A 27,255-nucleotide genomic window follows, 5' to 3' on the forward strand; every position below is an offset into this window, starting at 1 on the left:
TATTTAAATTATGGGTTATTGGAAGTAAACAAACCAAATGAGCACACACAATTATTACATCTCCTGGGATGCCCATGTACAGTATCCACTATATGTTATGGCAAAAAACATGTTTTACATAAATGGGAATATGCAAGAGGATCAAATCGAGCCTTCTTAGGCCTCATGTTATTAACAGACTTGCAGTCCAAATGAAAAGCTTCACCGCTTTTTTAAGTTGTTTACTTGTTGTGTGGTGAATGTTGCCTGACAACCCATTGTCTACATTAATATGGATATAAAGATCGACTTTTTTATTGGCAATAAACAAGTGAGAGTTTGCTGCTGTGTGGAATAAAAACTGTCACGTGTCCATTATCAAGTTAAATCCCTGCAAAACATTGACTTGAGTGTCATTGAAAGTATAGGATTTTCTTGAATAATATTTTACATTTATCCTCTCTGACTAGTGTGTTCCGATTTCCTTGTTTTTTGGGTTTTTTTTTTTCATTTCTGTTTGATCATAACTTAAGAGAGTAAGTGCTAGAACTTGTTTGACGGCCTGCCGGATATGTGTGATGGACGGAGATGAGTGGCCAATCAACGGCGACCCTCTGCGGTGTCGCCACGGTCACCCCTGACGCTATCCAATGAGCGCGAAGCTTTGGGCGGGGTGAAGACAAGAGGGTAGCAACAGTTGCCCCGGTGAAGGCGAGGCGCCATAGTCGCGGTAGTCCTGGCGACAAGAACCAAGCAACACCACTCAACAACTCAAATTAAAGGTGGGAAAAAAATATTCGACCACAGGCGACAATTTGGGGATATTCAGAAGACAGGTGAAAAGTTAGCTATTGACATTGGCAGATGCATTTTTTCCTCCGGCTTGTTTTCCACAGCCGTCTGAAGTGAAAGTGTTGAAGCGTGGCGCTGATGGACGCGGTTGCTAGCTTCTTTCCGAAGACACACCGTTGTTATGGCGATGTCAGATTTGTGATAAGCGCACAAGATGGCGGGTGTGTTGAAGGAACTGCCGCCGCGAACGCGTTAATCAAAACATGGACTTCTTCCAAAAGTACAGCGTGACACTTTTGCGCTCGGCTGTCAACCGCAAACGAGTAGCTTTTAAAGTCCTCGCAACTAAACGCGTGGCGCTAGCGGAGGAAGCTATCGCTCGCGCGCAGCAAACTCCCCTGGAACACGAGTTTGTATCGCCTCCACTCAGCCAGTTGACAAACGTTCGACGCGGTTTGTCGGCTCGTGTCATGATGACTTGTGTGAGAGAAAAAGTTTTTTCGGGTCTGACACCTAAGCCCGGATCATCTGGGCATGTTTACTGAGCAGGAGTGGCTCATCGTGGAGGCGGATGGTTTAAAGTCCTCCGCCAACGATTCATATACGCGGCGGGTGGTGTCCTGTTGTTGTTACATTTAATAGTGATCAACTTGCTGATTGCGCTTCTCTGGCTTGACCTCAGCTTTTGACACAAACAGGAAAAGACCTCTTTGACTTCCTCCTGTGTCTCTATGTCACACTCACTGGAATATGATTCGAATAAGAGTTGGATTTTGTGCTGCATACTATGATTTACGATCAGCCTATACCGCCTCCTCTTTTTTTTTTTTTTTTTACAGAATTAGTGGTCACCATGGCAACTTCTGGATATTCAGAAGACCTTCAGCCACAGCAGTCAAGCAGCATAACCATAGCAACGCCTTCCGTCACCACACCCTCCCCTGTGAAGACTGGACACTTACTGACCGAGATGCTGTTAACTTCTGGATCAGCGACCCATCCGTCGCCTGCTCTGAAGTCGGGAGAGGATGCTCTTTGTTCCCGGCCTCTGACTGCAACTCATAGCCAGAATCCGGGGGTTCTGGCCACTGCCACCCGGCAGTTCGTGGCACCCCAAATTCAACACTCTCCTGTCCAGACAAATAGTGGCCAGAACATCTCTCCTCAGTACATCATAGTGACAGTGAAAGGTGAGAGAACGTAGTGATGCCTTTTTAAACCGCACGCAATGGAGCGTGAAATGAAATAATAATCTGTCATTTCATGACATGCTTTTATTGCGGGGATATGGGGCAGTATTGAGTCCAGCACGGCTGTCTATGAGGTTATTTTTGGGCAGTCTATTAGTGGGTGTTTTTGCTGCCTGGTGTCAGGTGACACCAGGATGAGAGATGTAAAGGCCGAGGGGCGTCTGCTTTTTGAGAGTGGCCACTTGGTCATTTTAATAAGAAATGAAAGAAACGGCATTTATTCTAGTGAGCATTTCTGGTCAGTCTCCTGGACACGGCTGTTCAGAGGAGCAGGGCTTGCGTCAGTTCAGAAAGATAACAGCTGTCGTGCTGCTTGAGTCGAGGCTTATTGCAAAATTGGCTTTATGTTTTGAAATTGTGGGCTTGTGTTGTGAGTCCAAATGAAAAGCTTTACAGCTTTTTAATTCGTGAAGCCTAGTTCATTAGTTGTGCGGCAAACGTCGCCAAATTTAAGGTGGTTTCCATTTTTCATAGCTATTTTCTATTGTGAGATTTTCTTGAACTTTGCCCAGGACTTCTGCTTAGTTGGGGCATATGCTTTTTTATTCACAATAGACAAGTTAGTTTGCTGTTGGGTGCAATTCTAACAGTCACGCTTAATCATTTTCTTCATTAATGTTGCCAGTCCAAGCATTTACAACATTTAAGCTGAGAACTTCACACATTTTCTTGTCAGATTTTGACTTCCTCACCAGTGATGTCACCAAACTTACTGTTAAAATGTAATGTCATTCAATTTAAATGTACTTTAGCTTCCAACTGGCACGATGTTTTGATCCTCAGTCACTTGGTTCAATTCATGAGTGTGTCACTGGCGATTAAATATTCATATAATTACCATTAAAAAAAATAAAAAGAAACAAGAATAATACTCTAAAGGAGACAGTCTTCACTGCCTTTCAGCTGCTTGCTGGCTTCACTCTCCCCTGGTGTCTCTGTCGCCCTCATCTGATCCTCATGTTTACAAGAGAGATGGATCTCTACCCATCTGGTGAGATTAGCTGTTCAAGGCCATTTGCAACATAAAAGGATGAGAGATGAACAGAGAGTAGGAAGTCGAACGATGTTTTGCGCTGGCTACTATTACGATCTTGAAGAAGTGGGTAGTGAGTAACTGTTGTTTTGCTTTCTATTCATCTGTTTCCAATAATCTTATGATGGTTATTCACTCAAGTCGTTGTTTGTCATCAGAAGGTTCCGCTCAATCCAATGATAGTTTGTCAGATGCCAGTCCGACTGCACCGGTGCCGACAAACCCACAGGTAAGATAAGACTGTCGCACGTCGACACGCACATGTGGCGCCATTGTCACTCACACTTGAACACAATTGACTTTCTTTGGCTCAGCCAATGAGTTGTCGCCGTGTACTTGTTTGCAGTGTTACTTTCCAAAAAAGGTGGTTTTAGTTGAAGCTCAGCGATAGGATAACTTTATACTCGCTCAGCGATGGATTATGAGGCTGAGTCTGGACTTCTGTGACTCCATTGGTCAATCAGAAAGTTTGAAATGTTGACATGACATGACATCTCCATGAGGTGATTCATGGAGTTCTTGGACCTCAGTGTGTTCTCCTCAGGCAGAACATGGTCTCGGACCGTTCTCCAGACCACTTCCTGTTTAGGGCAAAACCAGCAGCATATGATCACATGACAGTGGTGTAGGAGTTGCTGGATGGTGTTCCAGCCAATGTTGGTGCCTTATATTCTCATCCCGTGTGTGTGTGCGTAGGGCGAGGCGTCGGTTTACTCCGGTCAGGTACAGTTTGTGGACGGAGGAGGAGGAGGCAGCTCGTCTTATACGCCGCCTAATGTGTGAGTGGAGACTGAACGTTTGTGTTCATCATGACGCCGATGCCATAACTGCTGTTCTCTCACTTTCCTCAGCCGACCCAGCAAGTTCCCATATTCCGACCCCCTGCTGTACCCTCAGGCCACACCCACGTCCTCCGCCAGCTACTATGATGCCACACCCAGCTCCAACTCCGACATCAGTGGGTCCTTGGCTTCACAGCCAGTGTCAGTGGCAGCAGCGGGGTCCAATGGCGGGGGCGCTCCTGGAGGCGGAGCCGGCTATGCCATTCAGTCGTCGTACATGTTAGGAGGAGGGGGAGGAGGAGGAGTTCAGAGTTTTTCCAATCCGAATTCCCGCGCCCCACCTGCTACGGTGAGTGCTGTAGGCTAAGACAAGCAAAGGTGTGATGTTTGAAGGTTTCGTTCCTGCTCAGGTGCAGTGGCTGTGTGAGAACTACGAGGGGGCGGAGGGGGTGAGCTTGCCCCGCTGCACCCTCTACTACCACTACCTGCTGCACTGCCAAGAGCAGAAGCTGGAGCCTGTAAATGCTGCGTCTTTCGGCAAACTCATCCGCTCCGTCTTCATGGGGCTTCGCACTCGGAGGCTGGGGACCAGGTCTGCACGCCCGACCCTTGATCCCCTCACACCTTCAGTCAATCGCCCCCCAGGAAAACATCTCCTTCCTTGTTTCAGAGGGAACTCCAAATACCACTACTATGGTCTTCGGATCAAATCGGGCTCCCCTCTGCTGAGACTGATGGATGAACAGCAGCACATGGCGATGAGGCAGCAGCCTTTATCTCAGAAGAGCAGGTCAGTGCCTGTAGTGCTGAGCGTGGTGGTGTCGCTTAATAAACATTGAAAAACTGTAGGCAAAAGTTGGTTCAGAAGATGCAAGGGGTGAGCAACGGCATGACTGGAGGCACCGCTCAGCAGCAGGCCGCCGGACTGACGGACATCTCTGCTCAGGTTCAGCTCTACCAGCAGTTCATGCGTAAGAAACCTGAATTCACCTCCATTTTCCTCCGTCAAACAAAAGATTTGACCGTATACTGTACTATACTGTACTATTGATTCGGTTGGAGCATTTTTTATATTAAATGTAACCATTTGCCCATTTTTTGTTATGTAAAAAGATATTACCGTAATTTACCCTGCGGCTTATATAACGGCGTGGCTAATATATTAAAGGCTGAAATCGGAGGTGCTGAAACCAATGATATTGGAGGGTTTTTATTTACCCATAAAGCGCGCAAAATGCGCTGTTTTTTTTCCGCGTGTCCACAGCTCCGGCAGCAGAGCCGATCTCCCGGAGCTCTGGAATCGAGAAGCAGCAGCAGAGACCGGCTGTGATGTCGGAACTTCAGGCACGTGGGCGAAAACAGCGCATTTTCAGCGCTTTAATGTAAATAAAAGATGTGAGGAGTTCATGATTCCTGTTCAGAACATTTCCCAGTTTGTTTCATGAGTCAGTCTCCATGCTGGTGCCTGTTTTCAAAACTAGTTTTTAAAAGCTCTTTTAATTGGGTTGCACCACTGACCTTTCTACGGCGCAGACAGCACCACTGCACCTGCGGCTCATGTATGAACAAGATCCATTTTCCCTCTTAAATTTAGTGGGTGCGGTGAATATTCTGGTTTGCTCAGTATTCCAGAAATTACGGTGATTGCTGTTATACATACAAAGCAGAAGTCTGTTTAAATTTGACCCGTGTGTGTCCTGTTTCTCTCATCCTTCCGATGCCTAAAGAGTCAACTCGGCCGCTGCCAGAGTTCCCAGAGATGGACCTGCGCGATCACAAGCTGCCTGATGGGATTCTTCTGGAGCATCTCAAGGCGTTCCAGGCCTATTACAGAGAACACTGTGAGGTACGTAGCCACCTCCTCCAGCTGCTGTCCACTGACTGGCCAGGTGAAACTCACCTCCACAGGAGAACCATCCTCCGTGGTGTAGTTCCACCGTAGGATGCCGCACTTCATGGAGTCAGAGCTACAACATCATGCTTTTCATGGGCAGATAGCTTGAATGAGACTGAAGGTGTTGGAGCACCTCACCTCTGTTGTTGTTGGTGACCCCAACAGGCCATTCTTGACGTGATGGTCAACCTGCAGTTCACTCTGGTGGAGACGTTGTGGAAGTCCTTCTGGAGATTCAGCCAAAGTGGAAACACAGACTCGCTGAGCCTGTGAGTGTCGGAGAAGAGAAGCAGAAGAGGAGCGGCGCCGGGTCCTGACTGCTTTATGTTTCTGCCCCCTCACACTGTGCAGCCACAACGAGTCTGAGAAGCGTCTGCCCAAGTCCTACCTGGTGCTGCTGTGCAAGTTTGAGCCGGTGCTGCGCTGGACCAGGGAGTGTGACAACCTGCTCTACCAGACACTGGTGGAGATCCTCATCCCTGATGTGCTCAGACCCATTCCCAGTGAGTTGGAACAGTGCTGCCATGCTGCATGTTACAAAGTAGCTCAAGGATCAAGGCGGAAGAGACGGCATCTTGTGGGAAATGCTGAATCACCTGATCTGTTCTCTTCAGGTGCCTTAACTCAGGCGGTCCGTAACTTTGCCAAGAGTCTGGAGAGTTGGCTGTCTGGCGCCATGATGAACATCCCAGAGGAAATGGTTCGCCTGAAGGTACCGGAGGTTCTGACTCTTTCTGTGTGTGGACTAAACGCCTGGAGGGAAGTGAGCCACTGACTCAGGACCTGCAGAAAATAAACTATGATCCAAACCCAACATCTGAAAATGTGCTTCCAATTCAGTTTCACGGTTCAATTTCCTCCTGTAGGTGGCGTGTGTCTGTGCCTTCTCCCAAACGCTGCGGCGCTACACCAGCCTGAACCATCTGGCTCAGGCGGCTCGAGCTGTCCTGCAGAATTCAGCCCAGATAAATCAGATGCTCTCCGACCTCAACCGGGTGGACTTCACCAACGTGCAGGTTTGGTCCACTCTCCTCTGCATCTCTCAGACTAGCAGCTGAGTCTGCCCTCCGCCCCACCCTCAGGAGCAGGCGTCCTGGGTGTGTCAGTGTGAGGACCGTGTGGTGCAGCAGCTGGAGCAAGACTTCAAAGTGACCCTGCAGCAGCAGAACTCTCTGGAGCAGTGGGCCACCTGGTTGGAAGGGGTCGTCTCTCAGGTCCTCAAACCTTACGAGAACAACCCTGCGGCTCTACCCAAGGCTGCCAAGGTCTTTCTGCTCAACTGGTCCTTCTACAGGTGAGATCTGACGGAGCCAGGTGAAGGTATCATCTGGAGGCTGACCTTGTGTACGGCTCAAGCAGAGCGAGGCGTGTTGTTTTAGTAACCCTCTGTCCTTCAGCTCCATGGTCATCCGTGACCTGACCTTGCGCAGCGCTGCCAGTTTCGGTTCCTTCCACCTGATCCGCCTGCTGTACGACGAGTACATGTACTTCCTGATCGAGCACCGCGTCGCTCTGGCCAAGGGGGAGACCCCGATTGCTGTCATGGGAGAAGTAAGTTAACAGTGCCAGTGACCGTTTGTCTTGTGTGAACTAGTTTGCTTCTATCGCTGATGTGACTTGACTGGTCAACCTCAGTAACCTCAGCTGATGATGATGCATCCGGAGTGTGGGAAATTCCAACTCTGATTTGATGTATCTTTTTATGTTTCACAAACTGTGGGCATCTTGTCTGGTGGTTACTTTTGAGGTTGAGCTCACGTGAGGCTGTTTCACTGACCGTCCCCTCTCATGTCTCCAGTTCTCCAGCGCCGCACGCAGCCGTACCAGCCGGGATCTGGAGAAAGGTCAGTTTCTGAAAGTCCAACCTTCTCTTCTCTGTAACCAAATGCGTTGTGCCTCAGATGAGGAAGAGGAGGAGGAGGATGAGGAGAGCGAAGATGACGGGGCAGACCTGGTGATGCAGTCCAGTTCTCTGAGCAGACTGGAGGAGGAAGAGAAGGAGGGGCCTCCAGTGAAGCAGCCCAGGACCAGCTTGACCCTGCACACGCTGACCGAAACGCACAATGCAAGCCCCTGAGAAATTCATGCCAAGCAACAAATGCGCTTTATTTTCCCTCATGAGCTCTTCATGTTAGTCTAGTGACTGTCGGGGAGGGAGGTGGAAGGTCTGTCGCCCCTCTCCTGTGCCTTCCACTCAGTCTTGGCTGCTCAATATTTATTTCCTTCCTGCCTTAACTTCTGCAGAGATTGTTGCTGCTCTGGAAACCCAGGTCCGCTCTATGCAGAGGAGCAGCATTGATATCTTTGAAACATTTTCTCATCAGTGTTCCCCCATATGAATGTGCCTCAGAGATTTTTAGCAGCTTGATGTCTGCCCTGTTCAGTGGATCAATGAATTAAAGCTCTATCATGGTGCTCAGTCTTCTGGTCTGCTAATCATTCTTAGGCAGTCAGCTGAACAGACATGGACTCAACATGGTTGCCATGGTGATGCACTAGGTGGGTGTAGCGTCTGACTCTTAGGAAGTCAAGAGAGCAGTTGGCAGCTGCTCTGTAAAATGATGGGCTGAAGAGGCTTCATGACACAGTGCCCTTACTTTCAGAGCCCAGGAGATGGTACTCTGCTCACAGAAGACACTCTGATCGATGGACTGTGAACTGTTAACTCACTCTGAGCGCCATCTGTTGGGCTTCCAAAGAGGTCAGAAGTACCTCGCGAGGGATTTATTTTTCTGACTGGTTGTTGCCTCGCTCCCATCTTAAACACCCTCGATCAAATCAGACTTCAGAGTGACTGTGACTTCTTTCAAGACCTTTTCCTTCTTGCATCTGACCAGGTTCTTAGATGGTTCAACATGACTACTGCGCACAAGAGCTCATTCTGGAAGCCAGTGACTGAACACAAACACAATGCTTTGACATATTTTTATTCAGTGACATTTGACAACTAAACCTTAGCTACAACAAAATGAAAATGTTGCATGTACAATGTGACTTTGTTCTGTAGTGATGGAACATAGAGCTTCATGAAGCTTCATCACGACTGTTTTGACAAAGCCTTACACACACACACAGAAACAAAAATATAAAAATTAAATTTCAATAAACCTATAAGTTCAGTCCCAACAACTCTTTAATTTTACATTCCACAACTGCGTGAATGGGGGCAGCTCCAGTCACTGGTCATCATAAAACGATCCACGTGCAGCGGTCGCTGTCTGCCAGCACCTGAAGAGACGAGCCTGCAGCAGGACGCACCATTAACAGGTCAGCTATTGGTGGAAAAAGTTTCTAACAGTGGTAACACTTGACAATTGCACTTAAAATACCAGACTGGCTGATGTTTTCTATTCAGCATTAGCAGAACTTGGGTTTCACTTTCTATCTGCGCCACTGACAGGTTTCTCCTGTGCTGCTTGGGAGTGTATGTCAACCTGGTCCAACCTCCACTTCTCTGCTTTTACAGACTAACCTTTGCACTGATAATCAAACTGATATGAACGACAGCCAATGGCAGGCCTCACCTTTGTGTAGAGCTTCGTTGGTCATGCGATTGATGTATCTGGAGCTGCTCTCGGGTATCAGCAGCTTCATCACCGTGTTCACGCAGGACTTCCTGTACGAACTCCACACCACCCCACTGCAGACAAAAAGCAGACGGTGCTGAGTACATGAGCGCACCAGAAGAGGAATCAACAGCGGGCGGGGAGCTGAGTCAGCACCAACAACATTCTCCATGTCGATGCTCGCTCCTCATCCTCTCCAGTCCTCTGTTGCAGAGGGTCACTCACTCCAAAACCCCGCGATAAAGGCGGCTTAAATACAAAGATAGTTGCTTACTGTTGACGCTGACCTTCACACACATTCTTTCCTTTTAAAAAGAGCTATCGCGACTTGAGTCAGTCACTGTGACTCAAGACCTGTGGAGAATCCATCAGTACCAGGAGATTGGTTCAACAAAATCTCTCAGAGCTTGAGCAGTATTTTGTCCACCAGTAAATATTGAAGGTTGGCACAGACTGAAGAAGGTTTTACTGTCACCTGGTTTGACCTTTGACCTCAGTCAGGTCTCCAACGCCCACCGTGCAGCAGACGCCCGTGTTGAGGTCCCAGCTGACCTGCAGGTGTGAGTGGTAGGTGTTGGGCCTGTGGGCAGGAAGGTCGGTGAGGCCACAGGGGAGCGAGGGAAGAAACAGCTGAAGGAGGGATGGTACCTGCAATGCTCTTCATCAGACGAAGAGAAAGCCAGGAGCAGGAGGCCGATGTTTATCATCACAGTGTTCGTGTCTGGACAAACCTGCAGGACAACAACATCTCAGGGTGGTTTTCTTGTTGCAGTTGCTCATGGAAGGGTTAAAATCCTCTAAATATATGGCAAATAAATACTAATAATTAATAATGCACTTTGTGATGCATTACCACCAGCAAAAAAAAAAAAAAAAAAGTGAGACGCAGGTTTACCTCAAGAATAACAACGTCGTAGTCACTGAAAGAGCAGAACTGTGGCGCCCACACCGCGTCATTCCGGATCACCTCGTTGATAAGATACTCAAAGTCCAGAGTCAGCTGCTCCACACACACACTCTGGAGGAGACAGCAACATAATGTCAAGCTGAAGACACATCAATTTTCCTTGTTTACATCGGCCTCCTTGTATTTGGGGGCGCTCGACACTCACGCACCTGTCCCGCGTGAGGCCCTGTAACCAGCTGTAGGTTTCGTCCCTTTAAATCTGTGACGGTGAATGGCAGCTGGAATTTATCGTCATGACCTGGCGACAGAAACAGACTCCGTCTTCATCATGTCAAATGATATGGGAGGAAGGCAGTGCAGTCTTCCTCTCTACCTGCACTTCCTTCATTCTGCTCTGCTGCCCCTGGGTGTGGGTGGCGGAAGTGCAGGCACGAGTAGTTCACATATCCAGGCTCAGAAGGGTCAGTGTCTTGCGACGTGGGAGATGGAGGTGTTGCAGGTGCCGAGGAGGATGATGATGACGCTTGAGGAGCAGAGAGACTCTCCTCATCTGTAGTGATTCTATGTTCTTCTTCGCTGGTCCCGGTATTTAAAGGTGCCTCCTCTGGTTTTGGCAGAACCTCGGTTTCACCAGTGTCAGCTCTTCTCGCTCCTCCTCCTTGGGCTCTTCTGAAGAGGTCAGCTGCAAACTCTCGCGCTCGCATGGTTGCCGTCGATGGACCAGGAGAGGAAGAAGGTTGCAGAGGCCTGGCGGTCGCAGGCGGAGAACCAGGAGATCCACGAGGTATCGAGGAAGATGCTCCGGGCTGGGTGGATGGAGCAGGTCTCTTTGTGTAGAGAATCTGAGACGACTGCCTCTGTGGACCTAAAAATGTATGGAGGAGGAGTGAAACTTGGACGGTCTACACATGAACATCAGCCCCTTCACATGGCACTAGCAGCTGTCACATTGACTAATTATTAACAAACAATAGTTTAAATTACACAACATTGATGGCCATTATTGACTTTCTCAAATGTGTGTGAGATCTATAATCCGTTCCAAAAACTGTTAAGAAATGACCAATATGGTGGAGCTCAGTGGCCACTGGGTGGCCTTGTTGTGAGAAACAGTCATTTTCATGTGGACAAGACCTCTCCCCCGCAGATCTGAATCTTTAGCTCGGTTGCAAATAAGGCTTAAAGAATTTCATGATACTACATCAGACTATTTCAACTTTTTGTTGTTTGCTCTCCAGACAACAGGGAATCTTTGTAAGTGCAGGAGTTCCTGGTCCACTGATCACACTGATGCACAAGACACGTGGCAGCTAGGATGATAACAACAACAACAAACATGGAGGAATCCCTGAACAAAAGCAAACAAAAGCATCTGTTTGCTTTTGTTCAGGGATGTTTTTATCTACACAATGGCCAGGGTTCCCACTAGTCTGAATGTACTTGAAATTCTTATCCAAATATTTTCAAGACATTAAAAGAGCTTTAGTTTAAATAAGGTAATTTATTGTGTTATTGTCAAACTGATGCACAATAAACAATATTTTGTTGTTTAAATGTATGTATGAGTCCATCATTTGATTCAGTAATATACCAAATTCATTCATATTGAAAAATGTGGCTTCTTGTGGCAAATATTCTTATACGATTAAACTGCGGTTAATTGAGATTGGTTCATCACAAATCCTCTAATTAACTAGATTTTTTTTTTTTAATCGAATCCCACCCTTAATTTTTTGTAATATCATACATTCATTCTAGCGTACATTTAAGAGGGGCTGAGTGTTACCTGGGCAGAGTGAGATGGCACATGCCACCAGAGAGTAACTGGTGTTCAGCAAGATGACCTGGTCCTTCTTTAGCTGGAAAGCTGGCTGGAAGGTTGGGAAAGGATACACCACTTGGTACCTGCTGTTGAGCACATAACCGTGCTCCAGACAGTCACCACCTAGTGCAGGAACAAGCTGCAGAGTTACGGCGGAAAACAACACAGAGGGAAAGTACAGCGGCCGAGCGCGAGTACCTGTACGTATGGTGGAGTGTGTGGGCACCGGGCAGCAGTCAGGACATGGTTTGGACGGAGGCATGGCGGCGACGGTGATGTAGACGTCTCTGTTGTTCTCATCGCTCATAATGAGGTTCATCAGAACAGAGGTTGACCGAATGCTGTCAAAACCAACAATAGACAGATTCAGGAATTGAAATGGGCGGAAGAGGTGAGAGGAAAGTGACTTACTTAAATCCAAAGATAACAATTTTGGAGGGGTCATTTGGCCACTCGCAGACAGTCAAGTACAGGTCACTGTAGATTTCCTCGTCTGCAAAGAGTCTCACATGATGGACCTGTAGTGGAGGATGCATGGCTGTTTAAACTTTGTTGCATATTATTGAGAAAACCACAGGTTATATGAAAAGAGCTGATATGTCAGACCACAGACCCAGGGGAGGAGCATCCCTAAGATAGTGTCTTTGTCCACATAGTCTACACAAACCAATCTCAAAGTTGTGTTGCTTCTCATTCGATTAAACAATAACGTAAGGATGAACATGAGGACACAGCTTTGGTATTACACTTTTAACTTACCTGCTTTAGCCTGCTGTGCACATTGAACTCCCACCAGTAGAGACGGTAGGTGAAGAAGGAGAATTCATCATCCTCCCCACAGCAACTGGTGTAGGACAAAACATATCGCCCACATCTGGTGAAGCCCAGAAAGATGTGCCTGCAATCCGAGAGAAGGCAATAGCATGTCGTCATAAAACTGTTCACCTGCTACACTTTTTCAGGGGAGCAAATGCCATAAATTATTTCAGAAACAAGAGTTTCCACCAAAATAAGTCTTGTGACAGTAGAATGAGGAGCATAACCGTGAGGAAAATTGTTTTCCTCATTTCCACTTTATTTTGCTTGACATTTTTTTTGTTCTATATCTCACTAACTCCTCTAACTCGCAAGCAAGATAAATAACTCGCAAAGAAAATGAAAGTCCTCAACGCTATCATCTTTAACATAAAATGGTCGGACCGCTACACGGTGAAAGTTTTCTTCTGCACCTTCAAAGAGGAATGTTTACACACCTATATCCGCAGGCTTAACACTACACATCTTCAAAATCCTCCTCAGACTACATGGTAAAAGATGCTTGTTCTTTTAATCCCAGAGTACACAACCAAAGTGGAGGATGAGCTAAAAGAAAAGAGCATTGAAACACCCTTGGCTGGCTTTATTCCTTCATGTGTCCGGGTCCCCTATAATGTTGCAAACAATGACTGAAAACTCACCCTGCTTTGAGGAACTCTCTACTAACTATGCTATACAGTGGCACACAGACTCGGGGTGGCAGCTTCCTGAACAGTCGCTGGGAAAACTGTCCTGACTGCTGTTGAAAGCCGAGAGAGAGAGAGTTAATAGTCATGTTGTAGCTAGGAGCGGCAAAATATTGTATTTGCTAACTCAAGATAGTTAGCATTTTTACACAGTGCACAAACTGCAATGAACTTGGAGGTGTAGCGGCAGCTAACGCTAGAACCACAGCTCTTGAGAGCAAAGGTTGTTTTTGGAATGGGACATACATTTAGAAATACTTTAACTGCTTTACAGTTTTCAGCTGTTAACGTGCTAGTTAGCCAGTTAGCTTTGGACGCTACACAGATGATGAGGCAACTGGTGGGTTTGTGGGCACTACCTTTATTTTCCTCGGTCTACTGACACTAATGCACGCGTACCTGTCCCCGTACGAGAAGTTTCACAACATGGTCCTTGCGCTTTCTTTGACTTTGGTGTTTGCCATCGTCCTTCTCTGATTTCGAGCTCGGCGCCATCTCTCACTCGACTGTTGTCCAATGGTCCCGCCCACGTGCCTGCTGATTGGGCATCCGACGGAACAAGGCTCCTCCCACTTGTTTAAGGAGACGTCAATCAGCAGATGACAGTACCTTCCCGGCGGTATTAATTGCGATAAACTCTTAGGAAACTTCTCCTGTCGACTAATAATGGCATTTGCTGGAATTTCATCTGGATGTTGGTGCTGGAGAGCCATTAAGGAAACAAAGAAAATTGTATTTAACTCGGGTTTCTCTAGGTGCAGCAGGAAGCAGGGCAGAGATGATGATGTTCCCACATGGTGGACCAGCAGCTCGGACTGAAAACCTCATTCATTATCAAATACAACATAAGTACAAACTGTAATGATCAAATCTCTGGCCACCGAAGACACTATTTAAACTCGACAACGGCATCATGACAACACATGCAAACATGTACCTTGATGGACAACCGACCCATCAACAGTGACACAGGATCAAGTACAGCTGTGTGCAGAAATATAAAACTCATTTTTAGATTGTGTGGAGAAAAAAAACCCCTGTATATAGAAAATGGTGTACACAAACATTCCTCAGCTTGCACATTTGTGGTCATATTTATTGAATAAAGCACTTTTGAGACAGAGTCTTTGGTGACACCCCATTTCAAAAGGTCATTTCAAATTGAAAGTAGCTAGTGGTGGGCCCAAACAACAAAGTCAATTTTAATGTTTTTATTTTAAGTATTTAAAAACAAGCTGTAAAAAAACAAGGTACAATGACAAAAACTATTAGGACGAAAAAAAAAAAATCTGGCATTAATGGGGAAATGAGAGGGCCGACATTCACACATGCATGCACACATGAGCAGCCTACACACTGTAGGTCAGAGCGCCTTTTTACAGCTAACACACACACACACACACTTCTCTGTCAGTAGCATACACTGTATACAGACACACAAACACAAAGCCCCCCCAAAGTGAAATTAATTACAGTGAATAAAAATAAGAAATAATTGCAGGGGAAGATAAACCTGCAAATGAAATACTGGGAAGATTTAAAACTCAATTAAAAAAAAAAGGAAATAATTTTGATCTCAAAATTCTGCATGTATTCAAAATACTGCACAGATTGACCGCCAGAAAATGATTTGGTAAAACATGAATCAATGTGGAGATGTTCAAGTTTGCAAGCAAATATGCTCCTTGATTCACATTCTACTGAAATATAATCATAAACGAGTAGGAGGTGAAAGTTACGGCTCAAAGAAGTAATTTAGTGCTTCGATCAATGAGAGAAAAAACATCTTCCCTTATTAAATCTTGACTTTAAATAGACAAATACGATGTGGGAGGAATGTGGTCGCGGAAACCACGGTGTTGTGATGTTGAGGGGAATATGGAGGGGAAAAGTCCAGAGAATCAATGTCCAGCTGGCCCAAGGTGTCTTCACTGAGCCTGAAAGGAGAACCAGGGGAGAATAAATGAAAACAGGGTTTATCACCGCAACTCATCCGGTAGATAACCATGATAAAAGACCGGTACCTGCTGTCCTTGTTGTGGTGCAGCTCCAGGTCCAGGCGCTTGACCCGTCTGTCCATAGTATGCTGCCTGCTGTCTGTAATACTCAGCCCAGGCGGCACTGTAGTCTTGTTGACCTCCTGCTGCAGCGCCCCCAGCTGGTGCTGAGGCTGCAGTACCTGGAGCAGCAGCAGCACCTCCAGCAGGCTGGGCTGGAGAGGAAATAATGCATCAACATAAACAGAGGCCTATGAAGTCAATAAAAAAAAAAAAATAAAATAGTGTTTGACTTACTCATGCCCATCTTCTTGTAGTACTCCTCCCAGGCCTTTGTGTAGTCTGGCTGGCCACCAGCCGACTGTGGTGCTTGGCTGGGGTCCCCTGGTGCTGCTGCCTGTGCAGGGGCCCCAGGATTCTGCCCACCCATAGCGCCACCTGGCTGCTGACCATAATATTGGGCATAGTAGGCTGCCCATGCGGCATTGGGATCGGCTGGTGCTTTATCTTGAGATCAAATGAAGTGCGATTAAAACTTGATCACACAAGAAGAACTTTGAGAACAATGAAAATACTACACACTTGGGTCATGAGGGCCTGGTGCCTGCCACTGTTGGTAGGCGTTTCCCCAACCCTGAGGACAGTACTGCGGTCCCCCAGGTCCGCCTCCACTGTAATGACAACCACGCAATTGAATCATTGTTCCAAAAACCAACAAGCCATTTTTTGGTTTTTGAGTTTCAACGTACTGAGGAGCTCCACCCGGAGGGCCTGAATTATAGGGGTTGGGATTATAAGGACCCATCGGCCCGCTGGGTCCGCCTGGGCCAGGCCCACCAACTGGGCATAGAGGAGCCTAGAAGGACAGATACGCACGTGCTTGGTTTAACACAGCTATGATCTAAACAAGACTGCACAACACAAGTTCTCAACCAAGTACCTCAATCTTTTCCTCTATAAGCTGCTTTGCATAGTCGATCTGCTGTGGGGAGCCTCGGATGGTGAAAAGTTTGAAGTTGGGATCCCCATTGGGTGGTGGCTCCCGGGATATCTCCACAAATGCACCAGTTTGTTGGTTGATGGCTTTGACATGCTCTCCCCCTCTGCCAATCACGAGGCCACATTTGTGTGCAGGGATGGAGAAGGTCATTTCTCCTCCAGGTGGACCCCAGCCACCTTGACCTCTGCCTCGGCCTCGCCCACCAGGCATCCCTGAACCGGGAGGCCCTGAAGGTCCCTGAGCACAAAACATGCAAGTATTAAGGAAAAAGATAGACCACTGTGAAATGCACCAAATGAAATCACGTGTGAACGTACCCCCTGACCGCCCTCCTCTCGAGCTCGAATGCTCTGCAGCAAGTCGGTGATGATAGACGCTGCATGCTGACACTGGTCTGGTGGGCCACTAATATGGGCGATTTTATCAGGACCTGTACCGTCATCTGAAAAGGAAGACAACAGCTGTTCATTTACATGAAAACCATAAGTCATCTTTCAGGAAAAAAATCTCACTGGTGTAAAATTTGTTAGTCGGCCATGGTTGTCTTTCACTGCCATGGAATCAGTGTGTAAGAGCGAAGCACCAGCGTGAATTTTACTGGACCGACAGGATTCCTTTTCTGGAAACCAATCGTCTCTTTCAACCACATCTATCACAGTCACCCGCTGCAGGTCACAAACACTTACAGTTGGAACCAGTCATTTATTAAAGAAAAACAGGTGCAGCTCAAACGCGCTCACCCGGTCCTCATGTGTTCGCACACTTTAGGATACACACGCGTCAGTGTGAAGTTAGTCCAGAGTTGCATAGCATCAAAATATCAAAGTCATGCAAAGCTGATATAAGTTGTGGAGAGACCACAGTCTGCTGGCTCAACTGAACGCCAAGCAATGCAAAGTTACGAGGGAATTTGTAGCACTCATAGTATTAGAGGACCAGCCTTTTTTCTTCCCTGTGTATCAAGCAATTTACCTCAGCCCAGAGATCATTTTCAGCAGCCTGATAGAAACTCAGGCCACTTTGAGATGTTGTTTGTTCTCTAAATTGTCAATTTACAGCATCACTGCCTTTATTTTTAATTGCAAAATACTACTGTTTTTGCAGATATTGTCCTTCATTGAAACCGGTCCAAACAATGTAGTGTATTGTAGTGTATAATGTTGTGTATTCTCTTAAAAAAGTTGGGAGTGATAGGTCAGTGTTTTATGAAATAAAAAGAAAAAAAAAGCTGATCAGCCAGGAAACTGATCGGTGCACCCCTAGTGTACACAAAACAAGCAGAGTTACTCAGTAGAAAACAAGCACTGTTCTTATCTGGACCACATCAAGACTGGCTTACCAGGTTTGAACTGTATCTTGACTCCAGCATCACTCTGAATCTTCTTGATCATCTCTCCACTTCTGCCAATGACCACTCCGACAGAGTGACGCGGTACTGCTATCTGCAAAGAATGATGAAATCATGTTCAGCAACACTCGGACAGTGTGGTCTTTGCCATCGACGGTGCAATTTTAAACACTTACATCAATGCCACCTCCTCCCATTCTGGAGCCGTAATCGTTCCTGTCTCCGAACCCACCATGATCTCGCTCTCGTAGAATTTCATTAACCATGTCTTTTGCTTGCTACGGGTGCAACCGACACATCAGTGGTCAGAACATTAAACTGGCCTTTCGTCCTAACAGACTTCAGTACCTGCACTTTGTATGGGTCTCCAATGATGCGCAGTGGTTTATCCACATTCGGTGGCTGTGATCCATCTTGAATAAGAATCATCTTAACTCCAGCACGTTCCTTAATTATCAAAAAACATTTTTTAACCGGTGAACAACTTGGTTAAGAATATGTAGCTTATATGCTTTGTTTCTTCACCACAGGTTACCCAAGAGAACTCATTTTAAAAAGTCACCTGCAGCTGCTTGATGGTCTCTCCTCCTTTACCAATGATAAGACCAGCTTTGCCAGCAGGGATGATCATCTCCTGCATGGAACCCGATTGACCATTTGATGACTCGTGACCCCTTGACACAATGTCGTCTATGAGTGCCCTGGCTCTCCTGGGAAAACAAGAGCAAGTTAAGATGTGATCATCCGACCAAAAACATGAGACGTCTTGAGATAACTCACTGAATAGCATCTGCCGAACCCGTCAGAGAAATGCTTCTTTCAGGAAGACCAGCACTGTCTGTTAGGGTGGAGGACAACGTAGTGATCAACAAAGAGGATGGAAGACGATCCTTTTTTTTAAAAAAAAAGGAAACTCACCATGTGCAATTTGGACTTTACAGCCAGAGTCTTGTTGTATTTTGTTAATCTGTTCACCTCCTCTGCCAATAACTAGATGGCAAAACAAAGTTTTAGTATGCAAGATTATACAGAGCTGTTGAACAGAGCGTGTCTGAGAACTTACTGAGGCCGACCATGCTGTCCGGAACTCTGCACTCTTCTGTCATCGTGGAGGACCGTACACTGCAAACAAATGACAAACCCTGATAAACAACAGAAGCCAATAAAGGAAATCTCATCTACCACAATGCCGATGTACACCTTTGTTGAGACAGGGCAGCAAGCTGTGCTCCAATAGCTGAGAGAAGAAAAGCATATTCAGCAACAGAAAACACAAAACTATGTTAAGGTAGTGTGTTTTAACTTACACAAAGAAGAATCTCTGTCGCTCTGCGATGCTACCTTCTTGGCATCTGGTTCATCTGAGCATTGAAAATAGCGTTATACATTGCACATGCTGGAGAGAAATTGTCATTTGTTTTAGACTGCTGGCATCAACTTTACCTGCTTCTTCAAGAGAACGTTTCTGTGCAGAGAACGAGTATCCCTCAGCTCCTCCGTTGTTGCTAACCAGTGGCGCACCATCACCACCAATTTTAGCTGCAATCTTGAACCAAGACATCAGAAATAAACATACCACTCACACTGTTCACATGAAAACAGGCCACATAATCCATTAATGACTTCCAACGTATTCGTTGCCCCCACACACCAAAATTGCAATGGAAGTACATGGATGCTTGGAATACTCACCAAGTTTATTTTATGAAAACGTTTGCAGACATTGCAAGAATAATAAACAGCCTAATAAGAGAGCAATAGACGGCAACTTCAGTTTTTATATAAAAGAGAAACTAATGACTGGGTGTGGCACTGGAAAATAACTCATTAAACAGTTTTCACTAATAATAACACGGTGTGAATGGTTAAACTTCTTAAGTTCTGATATCAAAATATAAACTTTTAGAGAATTTAACGATGATTTTATAACAAATTACACAGGATTAAATCATTCAAAGTTACGAATGCGACTGCTATTAATATATCGATCGCTAACAGTGCACGATGAGGAATATCGTGGATACATTTGCTACTTCCTCATACAACGTGGGCACGTTAGGGTTTTCTTTACTGTAGAATACATTTATTTTAAGCATGTGAGAAAATAAGTTGTAAACAAAGTAGTTACCTCCGCAAAATGGTTGCACTATGAATGCTAGCTTACAGCGCTAACCGTACGAGGATGCAGGAAAGATAGAACCGATTTAAATTAGAAATCTGAACTGGGGGAAATTGTTGTTTTAATCCCATCTCCTCCCACAAAGTAGTTGCTGAAATATTTCCAGTGGGTGCGGAGGAGTTAAAGAGACGAAAAAAGCATGCTAGCGGCTAAGTCGCCTGCCGATGCCTAAAGCTAACTGGGCTACATGCTAACTAAAATGAAGACTCGGTTACCTGTCGGGCTCTCTCGACGGCGTCTGCGAAAGCGTCTTTTTTCATTCCTCCACTGACTCCGTTCGTCGAAAGAGCGCCGTAATCAGACATATTGCTCAGATAGACACACGGGGGTCAGATCGAAGCGCTGTGGCCAGGTCAGGCTGCGCAAAAGCGGGAAGGCTGAACAAGAGCGTCTTGGCGACACCAGTGTGCGTACGATGCTGACAAACTTCCGCGCTGAGCCAATCACAGCTCAGCAGCGTTGTGCCTTATACTGGTCGAGGGGCGCTCGACCGACAGCGCCCTCTGCTGCATCGGATGAATATAGTGGATCATCGGGAAATAACTACGCTTAAAGGTTTCGATGGAGGAAGCAGCAATCGTCTCAAACCAGAAAGCACGGATGAAATCTAATTATCATGATCTAAGTCAAACCTACTGATGGCCTGATGAAGTTGTGATAAATGACGTCTAAAGTACTAACAATATGGGATGGGAGAAAAAGAGACTGAAGTTCCTTCACTGAAAAAAACAGCCTTGAGTGGAAAAGCTTATATTTTAGAAGGATCAATATTATTAAAACAGGTGGGGCAACAACTTCATTTTTTTTTTATTTAAAAACCCTTTTTATTCTAATAAAAAATGTGGGAAACGTAGAAATAAATAGGCCTTACTTTGCTCAGACCAGAATCCATCAATTACTCACTGATATTAATCAAAAAGACACTGCCAACAGTGGTATAATAAATAATGAAGAATTAAATCTCACAGAAGCTGAATGTGGTGGGACAAGAGAACACATCAGTGTAATGTTGGTTGCTAAGAGTATTTGTAGAAAATTAAAAAGCCATATTCAGTTTATAACAAACAAACACCATTTATTATCCATTTATATTACATTCGGGTTTGATTGTTCAGAGATAAGAAATTAAATGACATATAGAACACAAAGACCAGTCCCTGCTGCAGTTTGACTATTAAGACCCATAGGGTAAATGTGTGAGAGTTCTTCTCACTATTTTCAGCCAGCTTCCGCAGTTACCCATGATTATTTCATTTATTCAGACAGTCAAGGTTCCTCCACTTGGCAGACTTCAGGTTTCGCACTCCACTGTCCGCACGTCAGATTTCACCTGGGAGAGGAGAAGCAGTCGGATATGCAGACAGTTCTTTGTTGCAAAAGTGTAACACAACCTCCGAGTGCAGTTTCAGTTTCAGTCAGTCAGCCCAGAGGTTAGTGTTCCTAAAAACGCCATGCCTCACAAAGCAGCATTCGGTTGCTCCGGGAAAGCGGCTGTCAGTTTATGTGAGTCTCCATGGCCTTAAACAAGGTTTCAAGCCAAACCTTTAGCCTTCAGTGTCCAAGACGATGGGCGTTTCTACATGCACTTTCATGAAAACAAACCACACTCGAGTTCAACCCTTGCTTTTCCCTCCCCTCCTACCATCCACGTCCACCCCCAGGATTATCCGAGTGTATTCATAGGCAACGTAGGACACGCTGACAGCGGGGATGACCTTCAGTAAATTTGGGGAGATCCCACGATAAAGACCTGCCACCCCCTCCTGCGAGACGATGTTGTGAATTAACGCCAACATTGACAGCTTCGGTGTTCCTATTGTGGAGGCTGAGAAAGAGGAAAATAATCCTGGTTAGTCAGTGGAGAACGTTCAGAGGGCAGATGCTACTTCAACTGCTGTGATTTCATCACACGAAACAAACATTGTACCACATCTTCAGTATTTTCTTAGTCCCATTGTTTGAGTTGATTGAGTTGAGCCTTTTAATGTTAACATCAGAATCAAAGATTCTGTCAAAGATAACTAGTGGGTTAATGTTCCTGCATGTTTAAGAATAAGTCAGCATTTAATTCCAGGAGGTTTGCTTTAGCAGAATAACTGCTGCACCACCATCTCATGTACAAGTTAAAAGTTTACTTGCATGCAATTTTCCCAAAATTATTGTATTGCATTTCATTCTTCTTCTTCTTTCTCTTTCAGCTTCTCCCTTCTGGGGTCGCCACAGTGGATCATCCTCCTCCATCTCCCCCTGTCCTCTGCTTCCTCTTCTCTCAAACCTACAAACCTCATGTCCTCCTTCACCACCTCCATAAACCTCCTCTTTGGCCTTCCTCTCCACCTTCTGCCTGGCAGTTCCAACCTCAACATCTTCTTACCAATGTACTGGCTCTCTCTCCTCTGTACATGTCCAAACCATCTCCATCTAACCTCTCTGACTTTGTCTCCTAAACACCTGACATGTGTTGTCCCTCTGATCTACTGCTTCCTGATCCTATCCATCCTGCTCACTCCCAGAGAGAAGCTCAGCATCTTCATCTCTGCTACCTCCAGCTCTGACTTTTCCTCAGTGCCACTGTTTCCAAACCATACAACATCGCTGGCCTCACCACCCTTTTGGACACTTTCCCTTTCATCCGTGCCGACACCCTTTTGTCACACATCACACCTGACACTTTTCTCTAATGATTCCATCCTGTCTGCACCCGCTTCTTCACCTCTTTCTCACACTCTCCATCGCCCTGGACAGTTGAGCCAAAGTACTTAACCCCCCCACCTTCTTTATCTCTACATCCTGTAACTTCACCTGTCCACTTGGCTCCCTCTCATTCACACACATGTATTCCGTCTTACTGCAGCTAATCTTCATTCCTCTTCTTTCTAAGGCAAACCTCCACCCCTCTAGCTTATCTTCCACTTGCTCCACGCATTTTGATCTCTAGAAATCTAACACCCATGATAATATCTTCTCCAGCTTTATTTGACACCCTATTGAGCTTCAATAGGTATAAGTGACTACAGAATAATAACAACAAGTGTGCTACTGGGCTGTACATTCCTGAATGAGCCACAACGCACACACATTTATATCCATAAAGGAGCCAACCTTGTGCCTGCATCCTCGTGCGGATCAGCGCCAGAGGGTAACTAGCTAATTGCCCACATGTGCTTGAGATGGCGCCGCAGCCCACCAGAACCATGACACCTGGATCCGCTACCCCGCTGTTCCTGTTCAGCCAGGCGAACTTGAGAGACTGAGAGAAAACCGTCAACACATGTGGTGAACGGACGACGAGGGCTGGCTCCTACCTCATAAACAGCCAGGTCGATCCCAGCATAGGGGACGATCCCGAGTATGTTTGGCACGTAGCCCTTGTAGAAGGCAGCGGCGCCTTCCCTCTGCAGGATCTGTTTGGCACAGTCTATTATTCCTGAATATTGACCAGTCCTCCTGAGTGTGAGACGTGTCTTTAACACCTATAATGAGACACGTTTCAAAGAGCTGAGCTTCGTGAAGACTGTATTACAGAGACACAACCTCCAGAGGATAGATGACTGTCTGAGCAACGGATCCTGCCAGAGACCCAGCAAGAAACCTCTCATGGATCCTCAGCTTCTTTGTTTCCTTGCTGCTGCACATCCAACACTTGATCTGGATCAAGACAGAGGAGAACAGAGACTCCTTTACAAAGTTTCAGCAGGCAAATAAGAATTTTAACAGAAAAAAAGAACTCACCTGTTCGTAAGCAGTGAACTTGATGGCGGTCTCTGGGGCAATTTTAAGGACATTGATTCCGTTTCCCCTCCACAGGGAGCTCCACCCTCCCTCTTTCACCATAGATTGGAAACTGCTCACGAAATTTCCACTGAAGACCGATAACCCGTGAACCTGGTTCAGACCACGCAACACAGATGGTTAATCACATTATTGAAGCAAATTGTATGAGTTTCAAAGGTCACCTGACGAAAAACCTTGAGGCGATCCAGAGGGGCGGTTCCTGTCCTGGAAACAGATCCGGCCAACGCCCCCGCCATCAGCTGTCTCCACACATACCCAGACTTCTTCTCCTCCTCTGAAAACTCATCTGGAACTGACAGCTGCTCACCCAGATCCAGCATCTACTGAAGACAGAGGAGTGAGATGAACATGTGCGGAGAGGATACGTGGAGTGACACATTTCTATAATGCAGAGAGAGGAAAACACTCTTTATGCAGTTCAAACTTCTTTCACTGCTGTCCGTAATCTTGTGTCGTCTTAGCTGCTATTTCAACTTGGTAGACCTCAACTGACCTCTCTAAAGCTTGTATATATATTATCATATTAATAGTTAAAGTTCTATGTTAAAATGTCCGCCAAAGAAGCAGACAATGAAAGAGAGCGTCATGTGTTGAGCCTCACCATTGAGCGCTTCCAATAGCGGGCCACGTCCTCCATGTTAGTGAGAGGGTTGAAAAGGAAGTAGTCGCGCCACTCAATCCAATTGATGGTCATGGTGCCGTCCTTGTCGATACTGTAACACACAGCGTACAGGGATGTACTTCAGTAACATTAATTTTGATGGCACACTGATGGATAATACAGTGTGGCACCACAGTTATGCATCAATAAGAGCATCACAACTAGCTAGATCATCCGGAGAAACGTGTTAAGTTGGATTATATTGTGCTAATTTAGGAAAATAGTGCTTATTTTGTTTTTTGCAATGTTTCTAAACAGTAAAATAATTTTAAGCAAGCAATTCAACATACGTTTGCAAAATCTTGGTGGCTGCTTCCAAGCTGATGTTGACGCCGAGGCTGCGCAGAGAATGCTGGATCTCTGCTGCATCTATCCGACCTACAGTACAAACAACCAGATGACAGAGATTCTCAGTGATTCCGCGCAAACCAGCCACATTAGGGCAGCTGACCATCATCATTTTTGTCCACGCTGCGGAACATGAGCTTCAGCTGTTTCTCATGGGTGCGAAGATACTGAATGAACTCCTCAAAGTCCAGCACGCCATCATTATTGGTGTCGCCTGCCTTCACAATCTGGAAACAAAAGGGCAGACAAACAAAAGTATCAGAAATATCCAGCATACAACTTTCACTCATAAGTAAAACATGCACTTTCTCCGACAGTCCAAAATCACACTGAGCTGAATTAATGACCTGGCCTTCGGACGGGGAGAAAGGTTAGCGCTACACAAAGGACACAAGCTGTGTCATTGCTGTGGATCTGCAGCGCTAGTCACTGGTCAATGGTGCTCTTTGCACTGACTCTACTTTCACACAGTTTTCAACAATAAACAGAGCAAATTGAATTTTTAGGGAATGTTATTACCGAGAATACATGAAAGAAACGCTGGATTTGAATAGGGAAAGGTTACACATCTCATGTTTCAGAGTCTCTCACTAAAATAGACCGGCGAGTACGCTGTGTTCAATATTTGTGTGTAAACTTCAGGACAGGACAGAGTGACGGCTGGAGTTTTGAAACTTAAGTCTCCACAATATGCACGCAGAATTGTTTTTCTCACTAAGTCCTTAATATCATTATATAGACAGCTAAGCAGGTTATTTTTTTCCCACACTCACTACATTCAGTGACCTGGTAGTACAGTGTGTTATATTGTGGGTACTTTCTCCTCCAACACTTTCATAAGTCTGCTGCATAACTAAGTACTTCAGGAAATGACATTTAGCAGCACAAGCAGCCTATTAATGAAATGCATATTTTTATAAAACCTTATTTAATGCGGGAAACAGATGACAAACAAGTTTGTATTTATGACTACTACCAGGCAACAGTCACACTGAAGAGTCCAAAGAAGAACATGTTTCATGTTTGTCATCATACGTATCTTCATTATTCTATTGTAAGTGTTAATAGAATATGTGATAACACCGCACACAAACATGCAGTACCATAGTGATTAAAAGTCTTACATACACAAATGACATAAGATTAAACTACGTTTTTGATGTTTTGCGATAGTGTGGCGTTAATTGTAAAATTAATAATCCTATTTCTGTTCAATGTGGACTAATAAGGCTCCCCAGTTTCCTCCACATCAATAACCACAAGATGATATGTCACATACCTTCTCCAGGGAGGTTCTGGACAGCCCTTGGCTTGCAAGTCCGGCCCGCAATTCCGAGATGTCAATGCGTCCATCCTTGTTGAGGTCCAGCTGATCAAACAGCTCTGCCCAACGCTTCTCCCTCTCTGTCTCTGAATTGTTTTCTTGGCAGTGAACCCTCAGGATCCATGTTATCGTTGGTGCCATGACTGGCACACAGTCATTTAGCAGACCTATAACAACTTGTCAGAAAAAACATCTGTGCTGTAAAACGATAATAATAACAGAGCAATCACAGACTCAATACATTCATCCACCCAAGGGGGTTAATACAACTTCCTTCCCCATGGTTTGTTGGGAATAAAATAAACAGAAAAAAAGTTTGTCCTTCAATTGTTATTCTTTATTACTGAAGATGCTGCATGAATCAGCTAACTCATATCACACTGCTTCATCCCTTCTCTCCGATGTGTCTCGCAGTGTTTGCGATGCATTTTAAATTTAAATAACAAAACAAAGTGTGAAGGGGATTGAGAAGGGTTGAGCGTGGGTCGGGGATAGCAAATACTTGCTGTCTTTTAATTGAGATTTTGATGTAAAACAGATCATGACAAGATGAGAAGGTCAAAGAAGAACATGGTGGATGTAAATATAGGTTAACGCTAACATTCTGTAAACTAATACAGTCTAATAGCGTGCAATAACGTAATAATAACCACCAGAGTAACACTCGAGAGCAGCCTTGGGACGATTAAAAGCACTTTACAGTGGTTATCAGAGCCAAAAATGGTAGAAGAAAATTGTCAACATACCATTCTACACTGTTGGCGTATCTCTTACCTCCAGCTGTCCATAACAGAGCGTATTGATGCGAACTTAAGCCACAAATCGATCCTCACCACTGACCCCAGACGAGGTCCCGCGTCTCGCTATTGCTCTTCTTCTTGGGCCACTCCTATTTTTGGAGGAATGAGGAAGCGACGTCCCGCCCTCGCTGATGATGGAGGTTCGGTGGAAAGGGCTGTGGAGGTGCTCTCAGCACCCAGCAAACAGACCGGCTCACTCTGTCACTGGGAACTCCGTTGTTTGCCATAAAAGTCGAGCTATGATGACGTTTGGGAGGAGAAACGCTATTTTGCCGC

General features: G+C 45.6%; 4 protein-coding genes across 9 annotated transcripts; 1 reads left to right on the plus strand and 3 right to left on the minus strand.

The window, feature by feature from the left end:
* The first annotated feature begins 656 nt into the window (after positions 1 to 656).
* LOC128753963 (MHC class II regulatory factor RFX1-like) lies at positions 657 to 8,145 on the plus strand. Of its 2 annotated transcripts, XM_053856215.1 has the most exons (17): positions 657 to 761; positions 1,611 to 1,961; positions 3,213 to 3,283; positions 3,751 to 3,833; positions 3,906 to 4,185; positions 4,247 to 4,428; positions 4,507 to 4,626; positions 4,686 to 4,807; positions 5,564 to 5,682; positions 5,896 to 5,999; positions 6,082 to 6,233; positions 6,345 to 6,442; positions 6,597 to 6,746; positions 6,813 to 7,024; positions 7,128 to 7,281; positions 7,529 to 7,574; positions 7,632 to 8,145. In XM_053856215.1, the coding sequence occupies exons 2-17, from the start codon at positions 1,625 to 1,627 to the stop codon at positions 7,805 to 7,807; spliced, it is 2,406 nt and encodes an 801-aa protein (XP_053712190.1). In that variant the 5' UTR covers positions 657 to 761; positions 1,611 to 1,624; the 3' UTR covers positions 7,808 to 8,145. The 2 variants fall into 2 exon arrangements, with proteins under 2 accessions (XP_053712190.1, XP_053712191.1); XM_053856216.1 differs by lacking the exon at positions 657 to 761 and having other exon boundaries at positions 1,631 to 1,961; positions 3,216 to 3,283.
* Positions 8,146 to 8,649: 504 nt separating this feature from the next.
* On the minus strand, positions 8,650 to 14,057 carry LOC128753965 (DDB1- and CUL4-associated factor 15-like). Its single transcript, XM_053856219.1, has 13 exons — positions 13,927 to 14,057; positions 13,483 to 13,580; positions 12,785 to 12,923; positions 12,437 to 12,543; positions 12,224 to 12,366; positions 11,990 to 12,148; positions 10,577 to 11,068; positions 10,413 to 10,501; positions 10,192 to 10,314; positions 9,945 to 10,027; positions 9,772 to 9,876; positions 9,255 to 9,370; positions 8,650 to 8,972 (listed from the first exon to the last, which is right to left on the minus strand). The coding sequence occupies exons 1-13, from the start codon at positions 14,020 to 14,022 to the stop codon at positions 8,917 to 8,919; spliced, it is 1,806 nt and encodes a 601-aa protein (XP_053712194.1). The 5' UTR covers positions 14,023 to 14,057; the 3' UTR covers positions 8,650 to 8,916.
* Positions 14,058 to 14,586: 529 nt separating this feature from the next.
* LOC128753964 (far upstream element-binding protein 2-like) lies at positions 14,587 to 20,473 on the minus strand. Its single transcript, XM_053856218.1, has 18 exons — positions 20,267 to 20,473; positions 19,316 to 19,418; positions 19,180 to 19,233; positions 19,073 to 19,109; positions 18,936 to 18,994; positions 18,791 to 18,862; positions 18,653 to 18,710; positions 18,435 to 18,582; positions 18,221 to 18,319; positions 18,049 to 18,150; positions 17,864 to 17,966; positions 16,842 to 16,966; positions 16,465 to 16,761; positions 16,274 to 16,380; positions 16,107 to 16,195; positions 15,822 to 16,031; positions 15,552 to 15,739; positions 14,587 to 15,464 (listed from the first exon to the last, which is right to left on the minus strand). Exons 1-18 carry the CDS (start codon positions 20,354 to 20,356, stop codon positions 15,456 to 15,458), a joined length of 1,950 nt encoding a protein of 649 aa, XP_053712193.1. The 5' UTR covers positions 20,357 to 20,473; the 3' UTR covers positions 14,587 to 15,455.
* Positions 20,474 to 21,126: 653 nt separating this feature from the next.
* On the minus strand, positions 21,127 to 27,196 carry LOC128753969 (calcium-binding mitochondrial carrier protein SCaMC-3-like). Of its 5 annotated transcripts, none has more exons than XM_053856228.1 (11): positions 27,013 to 27,196; positions 26,135 to 26,355; positions 24,959 to 25,082; positions 24,798 to 24,885; positions 24,448 to 24,559; positions 24,008 to 24,166; positions 23,784 to 23,936; positions 23,586 to 23,699; positions 23,357 to 23,524; positions 23,154 to 23,301; positions 21,127 to 21,876 (listed from the first exon to the last, which is right to left on the minus strand). In XM_053856228.1, exons 2-11 carry the CDS (start codon positions 26,318 to 26,320, stop codon positions 21,665 to 21,667), a joined length of 1,464 nt encoding a protein of 487 aa, XP_053712203.1. In that variant the 5' UTR covers positions 26,321 to 26,355; positions 27,013 to 27,196; the 3' UTR covers positions 21,127 to 21,664. The 5 variants fall into 5 exon arrangements, with proteins under 5 accessions (XP_053712203.1, XP_053712202.1, XP_053712200.1 ...); XM_053856227.1 differs by having other exon boundaries at positions 26,954 to 27,196; XM_053856225.1 differs by having other exon boundaries at positions 26,926 to 27,196.
* Positions 27,197 to 27,255: the final 59 nt, after the last annotated feature.

This window comes from Synchiropus splendidus, chromosome 2 (genome assembly GCF_027744825.2).
Source record: "Synchiropus splendidus isolate RoL2022-P1 chromosome 2, RoL_Sspl_1.0, whole genome shotgun sequence".
Classification (NCBI taxonomy): domain Eukaryota; kingdom Metazoa; phylum Chordata; class Actinopteri; order Syngnathiformes; family Callionymidae; genus Synchiropus; species Synchiropus splendidus.

Excerpts from the sequence above, each read along its gene's own strand:
- LOC128753963 (XM_053856215.1), top strand. The coding sequence starts at position 1,625 with ATGGCAACTTCTGGATATTCAGAAGACCTTCAGCCACAGCAGTCAAGC. Across the intron at positions 4,627-4,685 it reads CCTTTATCTCAGAAGAGCAG|GCAAAAGTTGGTTCAGAAGA; the intron begins GTCAGTGCCTGT and ends GAAAAACTGTAG. Across the intron at positions 6,000-6,081 it reads AACACAGACTCGCTGAGCCT|CCACAACGAGTCTGAGAAGC; the intron begins GTGAGTGTCGGA and ends CACACTGTGCAG.
- LOC128753965 (XM_053856219.1), bottom strand. The coding sequence starts at position 14,022 with ATGGCGCCGAGCTCGAAATCAGAGAAGGACGATGGCAAACACCAAAGT. Across the intron at positions 13,581-13,926 it reads AACTTCTCGTACGGGGACAG|CAGTCAGGACAGTTTTCCCA; the intron begins GTACGCGTGCAT and ends GGCTTTCAACAG. Across the intron at positions 8,973-9,254 it reads CAACGAAGCTCTACACAAAG|GCTCGTCTCTTCAGGTGCTG; the intron begins GTGAGGCCTGCC and ends GTCCTGCTGCAG.
- LOC128753964 (XM_053856218.1), bottom strand. The coding sequence starts at position 20,356 with ATGTCTGATTACGGCGCTCTTTCGACGAACGGAGTCAGTGGAGGAATG. Across the intron at positions 19,234-19,315 it reads ACGTTCTCTTGAAGAAGCAG|ATGAACCAGATGCCAAGAAG; the intron begins GTAAAGTTGATG and ends TTCAATGCTCAG. Across the intron at positions 18,320-18,434 it reads AGACCATCAAGCAGCTGCAG|GAACGTGCTGGAGTTAAGAT; the intron begins GTGACTTTTTAA and ends TTGATAATTAAG.
- LOC128753969 (XM_053856228.1), bottom strand. The coding sequence starts at position 26,320 with ATGGCACCAACGATAACATGGATCCTGAGGGTTCACTGCCAAGAAAAC. Across the intron at positions 24,886-24,958 it reads CGTGGACAAAAATGATGATG|GTCGGATAGATGCAGCAGAG; the intron begins GTCAGCTGCCCT and ends TTTGTACTGTAG. Across the intron at positions 23,525-23,585 it reads CAGTCATCTATCCTCTGGAG|GTGTTAAAGACACGTCTCAC; the intron begins GTTGTGTCTCTG and ends GTCTCATTATAG.